The sequence below is a fragment of the Anguilla anguilla genome, chromosome 3, assembly GCF_013347855.1.
Source record: "Anguilla anguilla isolate fAngAng1 chromosome 3, fAngAng1.pri, whole genome shotgun sequence".
Lineage (NCBI taxonomy): Eukaryota > Metazoa > Chordata > Actinopteri > Anguilliformes > Anguillidae > Anguilla > Anguilla anguilla.
This window is the reverse complement of record NC_049203.1, coordinates 63985399-64002464: the sequence shown is the minus strand read 5'-3', so window position 1 is coordinate 64002464 and position 17066 is coordinate 63985399. Positions and strand designations below refer to the sequence as shown.

Here is a 17066-nt window from a genome sequence, read left to right as displayed (position 1 = left end):
TCTGACGCAGCTATTAGATATATTACAATTACTTTGAGACAAATAAATAGGAAAAGCGAAATTTTACCCAGGGGAGTGCTTTTTTAACCACCAATCACTGCAGACATTGGAGGCGGTGCTTTGAAACAGGAAGTAAATACACTTCTCTAAAAACTGAAGCCTGGAAAGCCGTCGAAGCTGCCAATCGCTTCTTTGCAAGCAAACTTGCTTGATTCTTGATTCCAACGGTTTTTGGCGTCGACAATGCTTTGAAATTCGCCCAAAAGAGGAAACCATTCGCCTGCTTTTATTGCATGTGGCTCCGAGGATTGAGAGCAACTGTGTTGCTTCGTGATGCCTTCGATCGTCCGGACATGGTTTAATGTTAGCGTTTTAATTGTGACATATTTCTCACCGGCGATTTTGTCAACAGGTAAATTGCACAAAACAAAAGTAAATCGGAAACCAGCTAGATTATTACATTGATTGTGTAAAGATAAAGAATTCCTTGGCAACAGCAGGTGGTTAGCATTAAAATGCACAAGAAAGCTAGCTATTTACAGTAGCTTGAGAGCAAAGTGATACTCTCATTTCTAGTCTCTATGATACAGCTAATTCACGTAGCCTACGGTGTTTTGCTACAGTTGGCAACTCACTTCTTTCAATTGTAGCCTAGTTCTTGAACCAAAGTTAAGTTAAGAACAGTCCACGTACATCGCTATCGCTCACGTTCTTTGGTGTAACGTTTAATGTAAATTTGCGGTTCATAATTTCACATAGTTTGTGCACTTTTCAGGCAGGCTGAATGTCCTTTTAATAATATCAGATGATCTGCGACCAACAATTGGATGCTATGGTGATCCTATGGTCAAATCGCCGAATATTGACCAGCTTGCTTCCAAAAGCAATGTCTTTCACAATGCGTTCGCTCAGGTATGTCCAACAAACAAACAATAAAAGATGAACTGAATATTTGAGTTAATATCGAATATAAAATGGAAAAGATAAAAAATATATTAAATATCTACTTTTTGTATTGTATTTGATTTGGCCTATATGTATATGCTTCTTTTTTTCAAGCAAGCCGTGTGCGGACCCAGTAGAACCTCATTTTTAACTAGTCGCAGACCAGACACAACCAGACTATATGACTTTAATTCCTACTGGAGAGTCCATGCCGGAAACTACACCACACTCCCTCAGTACTTCAAATCCCGAGGCTATACCACAATGTCTGTTGGGAAAGTCTTTCACCCAGGTAAACCCATTTTAGATCTTCAGTATTTTCATTTCCAAATGTAGTTATTTAAAAGCAAGACATATTTCAATCCATATTCTTATAAAAATATTCTTAAACCAGCTATATTTATTTGTCTATTTATTTATTTATGTCGCCCCTTCTCAACTAAATTGTATGGCACCAGTTCAGTCTGTATTAATTTTTAATTTATGTGTTTATTTGGTTTTTTTCCCCTTTGTATTTGTGTGAGCTCCTGTCTCCCCTTGCGGCTGTGTTTCCTGTCTGGAGTGTGTCCGACTAATGCGTCTAACTAATGCGTGTTTTATGTCCTGGCTCTGAAGGTATCGCTTCCAATCACTCGGATGATTACCCGTACAGTTGGTCTGTGCCTCCGTATCATCCTCCCTCTTTCGCCTATGAAAAGAGGAAGGTCAGTGTGTGTCCTCCCTACCGCTGTCTTTCATAGGAAAATTGGGGAAAAGTTCCTATTTTCAGTACCTGCTTATTTGTTTGGTAGACACAATTTTGTCAAGGTTGAATTGCAGTGCTTTGGAAGCCATGGCACAGTATTTATCACACACACGTAAGTGCAATGCTCGCCGCTGGCCCAAAAACACCTAAAAAGGCTGAATATAGCCTGTATAATTAGAACTCTGTCTTCTAAATCCTGGGTTTTCCACAGCCTGTCCACGGGCCCCTGGGGGTCTTCGAAGGTACTGTAGATAGTCCCTGACCAGAATTCAAATGCAATGATAACCATTAACCATTTCTATCAACAAATTTTCAACTTTAAAATAATTGTGTAGTTGAATATTAGAAACCATTTCTGAATTATCGATTTAATATAAACACTTTTTGCTAAATATGGCTCATAAATTTAATTAAAAAAAAAAAAATATATATATAAATATATAAAATGGAACCCTGTTTCCAAATTATGATGAGGGTCCCCTGGTCACCTTTGTGCCTGAGTCGGGGTCCCTGGATCAGAAAAGGATGTAAACCTGTTGCAGCTGGTTATTCTGCAATCAGGTGTGCTGTGGCTAACAGTTAAACGGACAGTGCTGGTGCCCTCTGGGTCTATGGGTCTTTTTTTTAGCTCTTGGTCACAATCCAGTGAGATCCAGGTCTCTAATACAGATAAATATGAGTTAGAGGTGAAAGTGATATAGGCCTAGGTTAAATTGAGTACATTTGATTGCATTTTCTTTGTCAGACCCACTGTCACATTTTAAAATCTATGCTTGAAAAAGCTAATGCTAGTCTAGTGATATGGAGACAGTGTTACCATGCTTGAATCTTTTGTCCTCATTTAAAAACAAAAAAAGGTTTAGCTCAGATCTTTTAGGAATGCAGTCATAGTTGCTAACAGTAAGTAACAGTAAGTATTAGCAGTAAATATAGTTTTATTAGACAGCAGTGTGTTGTTTTTACCGGCCTTTTTGTGTGTGTTTGAGCAGGTCTGCAAGGGCGATGACGGCAAGCTGCATGTAAACCTGCTGTGCCCTGTTAATGTGACGGAAATGCCTATGAAGACCTTACCAGACATGGAGAACACGGAGGAAGCAGTGAGGCTGCTTAAATCTGCCAAAGAGACAGACAGCCCCTTCTTTCTGGCTGTGGGGTACTACAAGCCTCACATTCCCTTTAGGATCCCGCAGGTACCTGTACGGTCCCCCTCCCCGGTGGTGGGCCGTTCCAGGCCATCGTCACGCGATTAGGTCCCAGCTAACGCTGATGAACTTCACGCTCCAGAGAGAGCGAGTGTGCGAGAGTTGAGTGAGAGGATGAGTGTGATTGAGTGAGAGTGAGTGAGTGAATGGGTGAGAGAGAGAGTGTGAGAGATTTTTTTATTTTAAAACCACCTTTATTGGGACTTTTTTCAACCAACCAACAAAACAACACAGACAGACAGAGACAGAGAGCGAGAGAGAGAGATGGACTCACTGTTCAAATTTTATGGTGAAATACTGGTAACTGTTTATAATTTCATAGCTTCGCTATTTTACAGACTTTTATTTTAACAATATGGTGCCATCTCAGTTCAACACACAAAAAAGCAGCTGTATGATAGAGCAAAATGAAGAAAAACACCATGTAAGAATACTAGTCATTTGCTGTAAGATTAGAGAGAGGTCTTCTCAATGTCTTTGACCAAAGCCAAGCTTAATGCTGTATTACTTTAATTTACTTACTTTTACTTGTTTGTTTTTGTCAAACCTGTGGACAAATGGTGATTGAATCCAGGCCATTCTCTCTGTGCTTTGTAATGGCAGGGACGAGGGCTGAGGGGAACTGGAGGAATCCCAGTGCTGCCAGCCCCGTAATGATATCTTCTCTTGCAGGAATTCCTGGAGCTGTACCCCTTGGAGAACGTGACGCTAGCTCCGGACCCAGACATCCCGGGCGGCCTGCCCCCCGTGGCCTACAACCCCTGGACAGACATCCGGAAGAGGGAAGACGTGCAGTCCCTGAACGTCAGCTTTCCCTACGGACCGGTCCCCAAGGAGTTCCAGGTGACTGTCTGTCTGCAGTGTGGTTTTATTGCATAAAAAAGTTATTCGGTGATGTTTTGTACAACTAGAGGGTTCCAAGCCCAGGTTCTGAACAGGAAATTGCGAGACAAAACAGATTTCTGTGAAATGCGTTTCATTGTAAATACAAACACGCATTACTTCAGATAGTAATATTCGGTAGTAAGTGTTCTGGCTTCAGTGGGTGCGTTTTAGGCTTGCTCACGTGGGGGTCTAGGCCAGGGTTGTCTGTGAAGCGTATTGTGACAATTGCTGTGAAATACTCTACATAAATAAAATTTGACTGATTGATTGATTGGTTGGTTTGTCTGTCAGCGGCGGATCCGTCAGCACTATTTCGCGGCTGTGACCTATGTGGACGCTCAGGTGGGTCGGCTCCTGAGCGCGCTGGATGACCTGGGCTTGGCCAATGACACCATGGTGGTGTTCACCTCTGACCACGGTGAGATGGCTCCTCCCCCCGCGGGCTTTCTTCCTTTTCCGATTTTGATCGCGCGCTTCCCTGCGTGTGGAACGACGCATACTGTACAGTACAAGACCACCTGTGGTCGACATTTGAATGCGCTCGTTCATCATTCTCACCTGCGGTTTTTTTTTTTTTTTTTTTTTGCGCACACGTGCATTTACGTTTTCCACCACAAGGTGGAGATGTAACAACACCAAATTTTTTCATTTGCTCTTGTCCTCTAAACAAAATGTGTTGAAGGCCTGATGTTAGACCTTAACCTTTAATGATTTTTTTTTTTTAAAGAATGCAATTTGTATAATTGCTTTTTAAAAAGTTTATTTATTTGTAGATATTCTCAATATACTTTAAAAGAAAAATGTTATGCATTTAACAAGCATCCAAGTCTTCTGTGGCTTTTGTTGACTTTAGCTGGGCCTTGACCGGTCTCATACTGATTAAAGCGAAGGACTCTTTCATATCAAGGTTGGCTTTTTAAAGAAATGTTGTGATTGGCGTGAGATTGGAGCAGCTTGTCCAAAATCTCTGGGATTTGGTGAAGTCGGCTTTGTTTTTTTAAAAAAGTATATCTGTATTTTCTCAGGGCATATTATCGACTAATACAGAAGCCAAAATGCTCAAGATATACTCATGGATTTACAGAACACATTTGCTGACCAGTTGTTCTTTAATTGCAGTAATCTGGGCATGTTCAGCCTTTTTATTTACCTTTTTATTTACATTTTTCTATACTTTTCTCATTTTTCCCAAGCAAGTGTAGCTGCTCTTGCCATATGTTGTTTTCTCTGTCGCATTTTGCATTCAGTCTGATCTCATCGTTGCTTGTATTCCAGTTAGTTGGTGTAATTGCTTAGAAAGTCTGTTTTTATTTTTATTTTTTAACAGCTCCTTTGCCAGATGGTGAAATGTAATCGCAGTTTCTATCAGGAATGGAACTTTACTGACCCACGCAATTACTTTTATGGTGTTAAATGTTTTCATGATCTGCATGAAACTTTTACAACTTTGCTAACTTGCAAATCTCATTTTCTCCAAAAAATTCCAAGATTAATAATCTAGGAGTTAAAGTATCTTCAGATTTTCAAATTCATGATTTTATGAGTGCACACGGTGCATCTTGCAAATTTTGCTTTAGAGTGGAAAAGCCTGTTAGATGTGATTGGGGTGCTGTCTTGCCTGCGTGCTCGACCTGTTCTTCTCCTTTGCGTCGTGCAGGCTGGTCACTGGGAGAGCACGGAGAATGGGCCAAGTACAGCAACTTTGATGTGGCCACACGCGTGCCTCTCATTGTCCATGTACCTGGACTGACATCAGCGCCACACAAACTGGGGGAAAGGTCCTTCCCTTACATAGACGTCTTCCGCCATTCCGACCAGCAGTTCACTCTGGGTAAGCACAGGGCCCAAAGCCAGTTCTCCATTACCTGTCTCCTTGTAAGCTAAGCTAAGCTAAGCTAATGTTATTCATTCAAATGGTTAGCAATTAATTCCAGGGACACTGAAGTGCTTATTTTTCAGGGCCCTACAGCGCTTGCATTTTTGGAGCTTTTGCTTCTGAAAATTGATGTGTGCTATCTGGAAAAAAATAATTTAGGAGCACATCTACTGACTGGGATGCATTAGTGTGCTCCTAAAATTTTCAGCTTGGATTCACATGTGTTCCCTGGGAAAAATGTTAGCATAGCCTTATTTTGGGGGCTTGATGCCAGTGGATTACAGGAGTTGTTTGGGGTAATGAAAGGCTGGTCATCTCTATTTTGAAATATGTTTGGTGTCCTTTAATTATATACCTTGCCACTCATGAAAAAGAGGGTGTTTTCTGTGGTACTGACTTTTTTGTGTTTCGTTTTCTGTACCAAAATACATTTTAAGTACATTTACATTTTCGAAGAAACAAATAGTTCAGTAGTTAAATCTTTATTTTGAGGGCATAGAGCTGAAATCTATTCTAGGGCAGGGCTGCCCAACCCTGTTCCTGGAGATCAATTGTGCTTTAGGTTTTTAACTCCAACTGTAACAAAGCGCACCTCATTCAAAATCATATAGATGTTGAGCTGGTAGTTGGCAGAGTCAGGTGTGCCAAATTAGGTTTGGAATGAAAACCTACAGGACGAGTCGGTCTCAAGGAACAGGGCTGGGCAGCCATGTTCTAGGGCGATGAGTAAACCGAAATAATCATCGCCGTGCTGTGCGTAAGGAGAGATTCGCACACCTCGAACGGGAAGTGCACTGCATTCTGGGATTCCTCCGCAGGGAGGGCGGTGAGGGACGTGGTGGAGCTGGTGGACCTGTTCCCCACGGTGTCGGAGCTGGCGGGGCTGAAGCCGCCCCCGCCCTGCCCCCCCTCCTCTTTCGGGGTGCGGCTCTGCAGCGAAGGCTCCAGCCTGGCCAGGAGCTTCCTCGCCGCGGGGCGCCGCCCGAACTCGGAGGACATCGCCTACAGCCAGTACCCCCGCCCCTCGGACGCCCCCCGCCAGGACTCGGACCTGCCCCTCCTGGCCGACATCCGCGTCATGGGCTACTCCATCCGCTCCTGCGACTACCGCTACACCCTGTGGGTGACCTTCGACCCCGCCAGCTTCCGCGCCAACATGACGGACGTCCACGCCGGGGAGCTGTACCTCCTGCAGGACGACCCCGGGCAGGACCGCAACGTTTACGACGGCGGCGGCGGCGGCGAGCACGGCCGCCTCCTGGCCAAGCTGGACGGCCACCTCCACTGGACCAGCACTCTGAGGCAGCACCTGCTCTACTTTAACTCAGGGTCAAAGGTCAAGGGGATGTTCTGAAGCAGTATTCTTTGCAGTGTGTTTATAAAAGGAAAAAAAAAAGAAAACATTGGTATCATTGCAATGCCTCTGCGAATGAAACTCATTTTTATACAGACCTATTTTTCTACTGTAAAAGGGGAGAGCGGGCATGTAATGTCTGCCTTTATTCTTTCATAATGTGTAACTGCACAATTGAAAGTATGTTCTGCTTTGTAATGAGGGATTTGACGGCTGCAGTAATCAGACCTGAACGTAGGCTGAATGCAAACTGGTGCAATTTGTGGAATAATTGAGTGTTTATGCTGCTGCTCCACATTAAGGGAACCATAATAAATTATCACAATGGCTGACTTAATAAAAATTGATATAAAAGTCTAATCCGCATCATTTTTTCTGCCACTGTACTGTACCACGTACAATAGCAGAGGGTGTCCTAATTTTGTTTCATTTACCTTTTCATTAGCAACCAGTCTGCACCTGAAATGGGATGAGTTTGAACCACCTGTCTAAACAAAGGAATAATGTAATCTCAGTGCGAACCACAGAATCCTTTTTATGTTGATGAAGATTATCATACCTAGTGTTATGCTATAACACTTAAGTAGATGCTTAGTCTCACTATTGTTCAACCTACAATGCTGTATGGAATTAAATTCAGGGCCTAGTCCAAGGCTAAATGAAATCTTGAAAAATGCTACCCATTATCTAATTCCAACTGCGGCTTGCGCTTTTACATCATTGAAATGTTGGCACGATGTCCTGGCTTCTCTCGAAGCTGACGATGCCACGTTTTTATGTCACCAGGTTATGAGTTAATGTTCAGTCCATAACGTTGTTTATCAGGCGACAACTCAGGACCGATTTAGGGAATCGTTCTGCCGCTGCATCCCTTGGCATCAACATATGCAGGTTTTCTCTTAAAATTCTTGCTTTGGTCGAGGGAAGAGTTGCCAGAGCAGTTAAATTGATTGTTGCTTTGTGAGAACTTTGAAATTATGTTGCTCAGATACACTTCGGAGGGCTGTGTGAAACTGATGGATGTTTGTGTCAGATTGTGAAAGAGCATAGTTATTTTGCTTAAAATGCAGTCTTGTACTGTAAAATCACCTTGGCTTTTTTGTTTGCTTTACGATTAGAGAACAGACCCCCTTTGGGTTTGTAGTAGTTTTTTTCAGTATTTTTTGCACATCTGCTGTTGGCTTTTGTTTTTCATCTTTGTTTTTTTTTTGTTGGAATTTGACACAGCCTAATTTATATTATAGATGTGACAAGTGTGTTGAAGATGCCTTATTTTTGATTAGGTGTGTTCTGTATTTAAAAAACAAAAAACACAACCCCCCCCCCCCCCCCCCCCCTTCCCCGAAAGTCTATTCCCTTGATGCGCCTGTCCTCAGCGTGTTGTCAAACGTCTGTCTCCTGCCCTCCTTCTTTAAAAAAAAAAAAAAAAAAAAAAAAAAAAAGATTCATTCTCATAAATGCGCGACAGAAGCATGTTGTGCGGAGGGTCCTTGGGGACCACCAATGTATTCAGCTCTTGCAGACGGGCTTGGTTGCCAGCTGGGCCGGAAAATTCCACCGCCGTGTTTTTTTTTCGCCGTCTGAAAGCAAGGTCAGGCCCGTCGGAGACGAATCCAGGGGCTGATTGAAGCTGATATTTTAATTGCTCTCTCCGAAGCGGCGTTTCGTTCGCACTCTCCCAACTTCGTCTCCGCGGTTTTTTAATTCCCTTTCAACTCGTGCGAGTTCTGCTGAAAAATTGTTTTGCATTAATTATTTTTCTTCCGTTTTTTAAAAAAATTCTCGCCCAAAATGAACCGAGGAGAGCTCTTGCGCAGTTACATCTGGAGCACCAGGTATGAATGCTAATGTTCAACAACGTGTTTTATATTATGTAGTTGTCATAGCTTCAGCTGAAATTCCTACTCTAATATTTTTCCTCCTGTATTGAACAGAACAGCAACAACAGTCTGCGTAAGGTGAAAAATAAGCACTTAGATCACCTTAATTGGGTGCAAATGAGCACGTGAGATTTATGACAAATACCGCACCATGATTACTAAACAATGTTTAATGTATTTGTAATCCCCAAAACACATTATTACACCGTATTGTTTTGTCGGTATTATGGAACGGCGAAGGGAAAGCAAAAAATATTTGAATGTTTGAGGAGCTTGTATAGATGCTCTATTCGGAATATAAAATATTCAGTTATTCGAAGTGAAGTTTTTCACTGACAAGTAGAAGGTATATTTTTCTGCTGCACTAAAGATTCAATTTTCAGAAATGTAAAAAAAAAAACCAAAACAACTGCATAAATAATAAACTGCAATACAGTGTGTACCCTTGTCAATTTAACAGAGTATACTATATTAGAGTGTGGTAGAATTAAATGAAAGAACTGTAACACATCAAATAAAGCATGTATTACAACGCTAGTATAATATAAATTATACTGTAATCATCATGGGAGTCTGTGTGGATGCCATTGTTGTCTACAGAGAACGATATGGCGACAGCTCTTGAAACGTCCTATGCACAGTATCCTCTTGCTGTGTTGTTTCACACAGTTCTTGGCAGATTTGGTCTAATGAATCCCAGAAGAGCTCAGTTTCAGCTCACAAAACCCAGGAGTGCAGAGACTTGGGGGAAACTTTGAATGAGTAACCCAACTCCCTGCTGTATGTTCTCATGCACAAAAATGTAAATATTTTCTGAAACACAGGCATTTAAAGGCACCACAACCCTGCAGGGATGTACAAAGACTGATAGCTATGCAGGAAGAACATTACTGGAAGACTAATATTGACAATAAACAATCTGATAGCTGAAGTACTATCCAAAAAATATCCATTATCCTCTCCATCTTTCCGATGGCCCCATCCAAATGTCCATCAAAACGTGTTTGTTTTTAGAGTTTTCTTTATGATTACACTACCACAAAGAGCTGTGGTTTCAGTGCCTGCATTCATACAGATTCAGGCTTCGCGTTTACAAATGAAAAGGGAAGAAAACCGGCACTCCCTGATGAGCATTCATGCCCAAATGGACTGAACGGTCCTAATGGCCTTAATAATAGCTTAAGAGTCTTAGTGTTCATTAAAAAAAAAAAAAAAAAAAATGACGTACATTTATCACCTACTTTTACCAGTGTACGGTTTTATAAAATTGCTGCACGTGCCTGGTTGACACAAAGGTGGCAGTGTGGTGTAACCTAAAAAGTTTAGGAGTTTGGCTTTTAGCCCGGAGGTTGCCAGTTTAATTCCCAGGTGAGGCGCTGGATCTGTACCCTTGAGCCCTGCACTCAACTCAAATTACTTCAATAAATATAAAGCTGCATAAAAGGAAGATTAGGCAAACTGTGAATTGTGTTTGCCACTTTAAATAAGGGTGTCTGCTGAATGAGGGAGACAAATAATGAATTAATATCAGGCACGTTAAAATAATAATGGAAACTGAACGCGTAGCTGGAAAAATGCATGCGTCCGTTGCAAGATTTCAAATATTCTCCAAGGAGCAAATGGTTTTGTTTGATTGTGATGTCATCGACTGTTGCCAAGGCAATGAGAGTGATTGGCAGGAAGTGCAGAGCGTGCGGATAGCTGTAGTGCTGGGGGAGAGGTATGACCAGCAGCTGCAGTGTGAACCAGGGAGGTAGGAGCTCCACGTAGACCGGGACTGGACTTTGGCCCCAGTCTGAATGTGCAGTCTGGTAAGAAGGGGTGCGGTGCACTGGAGATGACTGGAAATTCTTCAGAAATAACAGTGAATAAATGAACTGCCCCTCTGCATTGTGGGCCGATGAATTGGCATGTGCACAATCTCAGCTAACAATCATTAAAGTATGCACAGGGTTGTTTCATTCCTGTTACTTAGTGTTTATTATTTATTATTTTTTCTGGGGGAGAAAAGTCAAGAAGTGAATAAAACCTGTTCGGTATTCCGAAGAATTTTCCCTAGTATACTTGCATTCAGTGAGTGCATTCAGCTGAATACCTTTCCTGCCTTTATTCTGCCATAGAACCTGACTCGGTGCTTTTTTAAAATTGACGATACGAAAATCTTCAAACAGTGATTGCTACCACATTTGTGAGCTGGTATTCGCAGATGGGTCACGGATTTGATCTCGGGCCTCTATTTATTCATGGTGGATGTCAGATTTGGTCTCTGGAATAAATGAACGGAAACATCTGGAGTGGGACTTGGTGATACGTGATCATTTTGATCAGCGTCTGAAGCACCAATGGGGCTCTTCCAGAAAGCTAACTTTACAGCACCGCTGCTAGCATGGCAACGGCATTCCAAGGGTACGGCACCATGCTCCAGGCAAACGGAGGAGCTCTGTTGACGCAAAACTCATCTGCAGGGCCAATAACGGACAGCTGGGCCGTATTATGAAATAGTCTGTGACCTATTAGATTCACAATCAAAAAGACTGATTATGAGCGCTCCCATAATTAAGTTGAAAGTCTTCGGATGCTGTATCCAGTGTCTGAAGCTGAGTTATGGCTCTTGAAACATGCATCCTGGAAGCCAGCCCCCCTTCCAGATACACCGCAGAACAAATGCTTCCTTTTGTACGCCACAAAGTCTCCGTTTTGGATTCTGTAAATTCAGAGAGATTGCAATCAACCCGGATCTTTCATGTTGCCTGTAACAGTAAAAAAAGGACCAGGCCTTGAAGTGTTGTTATCTCGTTTCAGAAATGAAGTTTTAGTCCTTCTTTATCTTTCTGACCTGGCTCCGATTTCATAACAAAAGTAAACCGTTTTTCTCTATACCAGAACAAAACCCCATTGATCTTTGGAGTAAAATAAAACATTTTGACGATTTGGATCATTTTGAAGACACGTTTCAAGATTCTGCAATGTCATTTTTTATGCACCAGAAGAATGTGTCATAATTTATTCTGTCCCGGGGAGTTTTCTCTGGCGTCCCGAAACGGTGAACACAGCCCCGCGGAATGCGCGTGCGCTCGTGCCACTGAAAGCGGATCCAGGTGGATTGGACTGGAATACGGCAGCCATTACCTTACACTACAGGCATTTAGCAGACGCTCTTACCCAGAGCGACTTACACAGCTTTTACATAGCATTTACATTGCATTACATTACGCTGATACATACTGAAGCAATGCAGGTTAAGTACCTTGCTCAAGGGTGCAATGGAACCTGTGACGTTTAGGTTACGAGATCAGTTCCTTACCCGTTATACTACACTGCCGCCACTGCCAGCCTCCAGCCAGGTGGAGGTGCTCTGACTGTGAGCCTCTTGCATCCTGGGGCGCTGAGGCCCCCCATCTGCTCCCCCCCCGCCCCCCCCGCTCTCCAGCAGTCGCAAGTGGATGCAGAGACCTGTACCGCAGACAAGCCCGTGCCCGCCCCACGCCCCCCCCCCCCCCACCCCGCTGCCCTCCGAGAGCACTCCTTTCCCCGCAAGTAAACACATTTTAATGAAACATCTCTCTCCAGCTCAAGCAGAGCGGAGGGGGAATCCTCTGTCAGAGGTCATTGTGTGGTTTATCCCTCTCTTTAGGCCAATCAGCAAAGGTCTCAGAGCTCGTTCTCTCAGTGCATCATTTTATATGTCCACACTTGAATCATCTTACATTTTTATGTTGCTTATTTGCTCGGCACCAGATCTTGTCCTCCAGGTGCCACTGAATGACATCAGTGAGTATATCCAGATGGCTAAAATGCAACAAACAACATATATATATATACATATATATATATATATATATATATATATACACACACACAAGAGTTGCTCTGTTCATAAGAGACTCTTGCCACAATCATTGGCTAGGCCCTATAGTCTTGAGATGTAAAGCCTGTCATTGAATATATTAAGGCTGCCAGGGGGGTATACTGGCAATACACCGGTTATTAGTTGCAGTTAGTGAGGGATACAGACCAGAGGGATACAGACCAGTCCTAGCTAAGCAGAGTACTGTGTGGCCTATACTTAGGAATATTCATTGGTTTGCATACAAGTGCACAGGAGAAATGGAGGTATTTAAGCTTCAGAGTTCCTTGTGCTGAGTGGTGGGTGTGCAGTTGCTGGGGTGCAATTGCTGATAAAAAAGAACAGTGAACCATGTGCATAAAAGAAGATATACAGACTGAAATGTCTGCATTATTTGTCTTTTTTATTTTCTTTTGTGTGCACATTTTTAGGGGTGGCACTGACTATCCGCATGCAATTAATTCATAAATCCTTCTTGACTTGATGTCTAGCTGTGGTGAGAAAAAAAGATGAAAAAATATAAACAGAAAAATAATTTAGTGCAATAACTCCGTAAAGCCAATAACACAGCTAGTCTAATAAATCAATATTTTAATTCAAGGGACTTTTTCAAAAACACCCATAGAACAGCATTTTTTGGTTGATATCATATTGACTGCGAGACTAGAAAATCACTCTACAGTATAATTCTACACTCTCGCTGCATGGTACAGCCCTGATTATACATGTCTCTGTGTGTAATAAGGCCACAGATAAGCGACGCAATAGGTTCCGCAAGCAGCTATTGTGACATCACAGACACATGTATGTTTGTACTGAGTGCCCCGGCGTTTCCAGGGAAAGTGAAAAGATGTGACTGACAGTCTACGCAGACGTCTATGACGAACCTTGGCTCTCCGCTGTCCTTTACCTTCCCTCCATCTGTCATAGTGAAGGGCCTGACCTTCGGGCATATGCGCGCTCAATCACTTCTACCTTTGATGCTCCCCCCCCCACACCGCCACCACCGTTTAATAGAGTCACTGATGAGCTGGGGCACTCATCTCCGAGGGCACAGACCCAGCCCGGGAGGAATGCGCTCTCCACGAGGGGACGTGTGCGGGTTTGCGAATGCTCATTATCTCCGTAAGACTAAAACATTCGCCGCGACTTCGACTCCGGAAATGGATTTGTGTAAATTTTGTCGCCCCCCCCCCCCCCCCCCCCGAAAGCACTGTGAAAAAAATTATTATTACGACGCCGAGGAGGATCCTGTCGGCACATCAAAGGGTTCTCCGACTGAGAGCCGTGAAATGAGACCGCGGACGGCTGACGGCGAACGTCTGCGCGAACGCCTTTTCCGAGGGTTGAAATGGAAGCCGACGCCGTGATTGCTTTAATCATTCCCAACAGATTAAAATGTACAATTGTTTCTTTTTAAGAAATTCAGTCACTTAAAGTGAGTCACTTGGAGACAACCTTTCTTTCTTAATATATACATATCACATATACTGAGAGGCATTAAAAACCTGATATAAAAAAGTTTTAATTTCTTATATATATGCATATACATAGAGGGAGTGGGATGTGGAATTGAGTGCAATCGAGAGAGAGAGAGCAATAGGACATTGCATTTGATATTGGCAACGTGTCCCACTTGGGAGAAGGCAAGCAGTCTTCCTTTGTCCTTTGGCACTAGCCAATGAAAATTGAAAACCCTTTTTTTTTTTTCAGCACTGGAAATCTTTCCAGTTCCAACTATTTGAACCGCAAATGATATCAAACACTAATTTAGATTTTCTCCTAATCCAGAACCTGCACCAATTCTTCAGTCAAACTCCAAATGAGACCTAACTTCAAAGACACGTATTCATCATATTTAGCCTCCCCCTCGAAAGGCAGCTGCCCTATGTTTATTTTCTGTTGTAATCATTCCCAGCAAGAGGCTTTACAAAGTAGGCCTACAACAAACAGGCCAAACATACAAGAGCATTCAATTCAAAATTACTCTAACAATGAAGAAAGAATTGCTATGTGTTCATAACACTTGGAATATAATCATTTTTAAATCACACTATCACTATGTCTTATGGAATAACGGATATATGCATTTGCTGCAGATGTACATTTTTACCATCCGAAAAGCCCCTTTGACTCCCACGGGAATAGTTTAACTGTGCACTTGCTAATTTGCAAAAGGACACCTGTGTCCTGTGTGTGAATTCAGTCGACACCCCGGGTGCGAATTGATGGTCCCCTCCTCTGCTTGACCAATTTTGATCCCGGGCAGCGATACTATTACCCGCGTTACTCAAACCTACAGCAAGTAGGCCAAGGCCTAATCCTTCAGTCCACGTTGTCATACGTCCTTCTCCTCTTGCCGCGAAACTTAACGTTCCCTGTTCTCCTCGGCGCCATCTGCTCTGACTGTCCAGAGTCTCAGCTCTTACGTGACCATCTGTTTATACTTTTCCTACTCGAGTCGTTTCCCCAGGAAGTGAAGTGCTACGACCATAAAACACTAATTCTAACGTCCTCCGGGAGTCAGAGTTTTGGAAAGAGGACGCTGCCTCGGTGCTGCACCCTCCGAAAACACACCAGAGACGGTGGTAATAATAATAAGGCTGTGGAATTAGCGAGAATCTGTCCCCGGGGTCCCGTTGGATTCTTTAAAGCATTCGAGCACATTAACTGTAATGAAACGCGTGTACGTCAACACTGCTTTAAAGGACAACCACGCGTCTCCATTTTAAACATGCCATTAAACGAGGTTCCGTGCCGCCACGGCTATGAAAATAATCGTGCTGGATTGTAGGTTTTCATGATGACAGTGGAGGTGATGCATTATTTGGTGAGCAGTGGAGCTGAATGAGTATCGTGAAATATGCCCTTCTGCGATTCGTTATTGATTAAAAATGAACCCCGGGAATATGACTTACAAGAACATAAAAACGAGTATCCTATTAGAAAATGGTAATAACATTTTGTAAACCGTTTATAGGCCATCTGAAGATGAATATCACCTGCTAGCGTTGCAATTTGGCAAGCGATGGGCTATTGGATTGCTGTTATGGCTGTGATTAACATGTTTGCGTATGCTAAACGTTACTGGATTCATGTAAGAGAAAGGAGCTTTGTTTAACCTAGTAGGCTTGAGTCAGAGATGAAAGACAGTGTCTAATATGTATCATTTATGTTATCAATGTTATTTTTAAAAATATGCTTTTCTTCTTCCTATACCCCGATTCACGATATTAACAATATTTAGACACATTCAAGGAACAGAAAGAAGCTAAACCCGGATCAGCGCAGTAGGTGTGTCAAAGTTGACTTATTATCAGTATAAAACAAAAACACTCTTTTTTATTCTTTTTTTTTTTTACAGCTCGTGTTAAAATGCGATCGGAGACTGGTGTCCAGCTCTTGACGAGACTCATTGATGTTTTAATCGTCGGCTAATTTCCCCCTCTCTCCTTGCGGACACAGTTTGATCCGTCCCGATTCCAATCTCTCCAAAGTAATTGCCATCGGTGTAGCGAGACCCTGCCTTCATCCACTTAGGCTTTTTCTCCTTTTAAATTTTTCATGAGTCCCTTGAAAAACAATCTTGTTAAGAGCCTTGGCATGACAAAAGATGGAGTCCACCACTTTCTGTCAGTGTCTGCAACTGAATTTTCCTTGTAATTAGTTCATTCCTTTGCCCTCGTTTGGGTCCATGCAGAGAATAATCCATCTCACACTTTGGTGAGTTTGGTTCTTTTCGCTTAAATGTCAAGGTCGCATGGTGAATCAGTTCCAAGTTTCCGAATTCACTTTCTCACTCGAAATAAGTGGGTCTGTAGTGATTCACGAGAGAGAACAATCCAGTGAAAGCGAAACTAAGCGAGTTCTTCATTCCAGAATTCATTACGTTTTTGAGATGCATGATTTAACTTTATAATTTTGATGATTAAAAAATGCAAATAAAAAGTATTTGCAAATAAAAAGTAGGTTGTTAGCCATTATAACCTAGGCCATTGGATGGACAGCACAAGCGTGTTGCTTCTCAGTTAAAAGTGGCAAACAATATTCTTAACAAATAAACAAATAAAATTAACTACACAACTCAACTCAAGGATTTCTGTTATTTTAAAATCATCAGATGAAAAATGCTCCCAGATCAGGCTTTAGACTGTAATATTTGTGATTTACCAACAGGCAATTAGCCTGCTCGTCTCTGATTTCTGTGGCAAGTCAGGGTAATTGGAACAAAGTGGGAGTGCATGTAATGTGATTCTTTGCTTTGCCAGCGAAGCCCAGCTTGTTATTACGGACCAACAATAACATTCCTGGAAATGGATGAATTATTCAAGC

At 42.4% G+C, this 17066-nt stretch overlaps 1 protein-coding gene across 1 annotated transcript; it reads left to right on the top strand.

Moving 5' to 3' along the window:
* The first annotated feature begins 124 nt into the window (after nt 1–124).
* Nucleotides 125–7367, top strand: ids (iduronate 2-sulfatase). The gene is made up of 9 exons (XM_035410603.1): nt 125–412; nt 776–912; nt 1060–1237; nt 1561–1649; nt 2680–2880; nt 3565–3735; nt 4069–4195; nt 5435–5608; nt 6472–7367. Exons 1-9 carry the CDS (start codon nt 334–336, stop codon nt 7005–7007), a joined length of 1692 nt encoding a protein of 563 aa, XP_035266494.1. The 5' UTR covers nt 125–333; the 3' UTR covers nt 7008–7367.
* The last annotated feature ends 9699 nt before the right edge of the window (nt 7368–17066 follow it).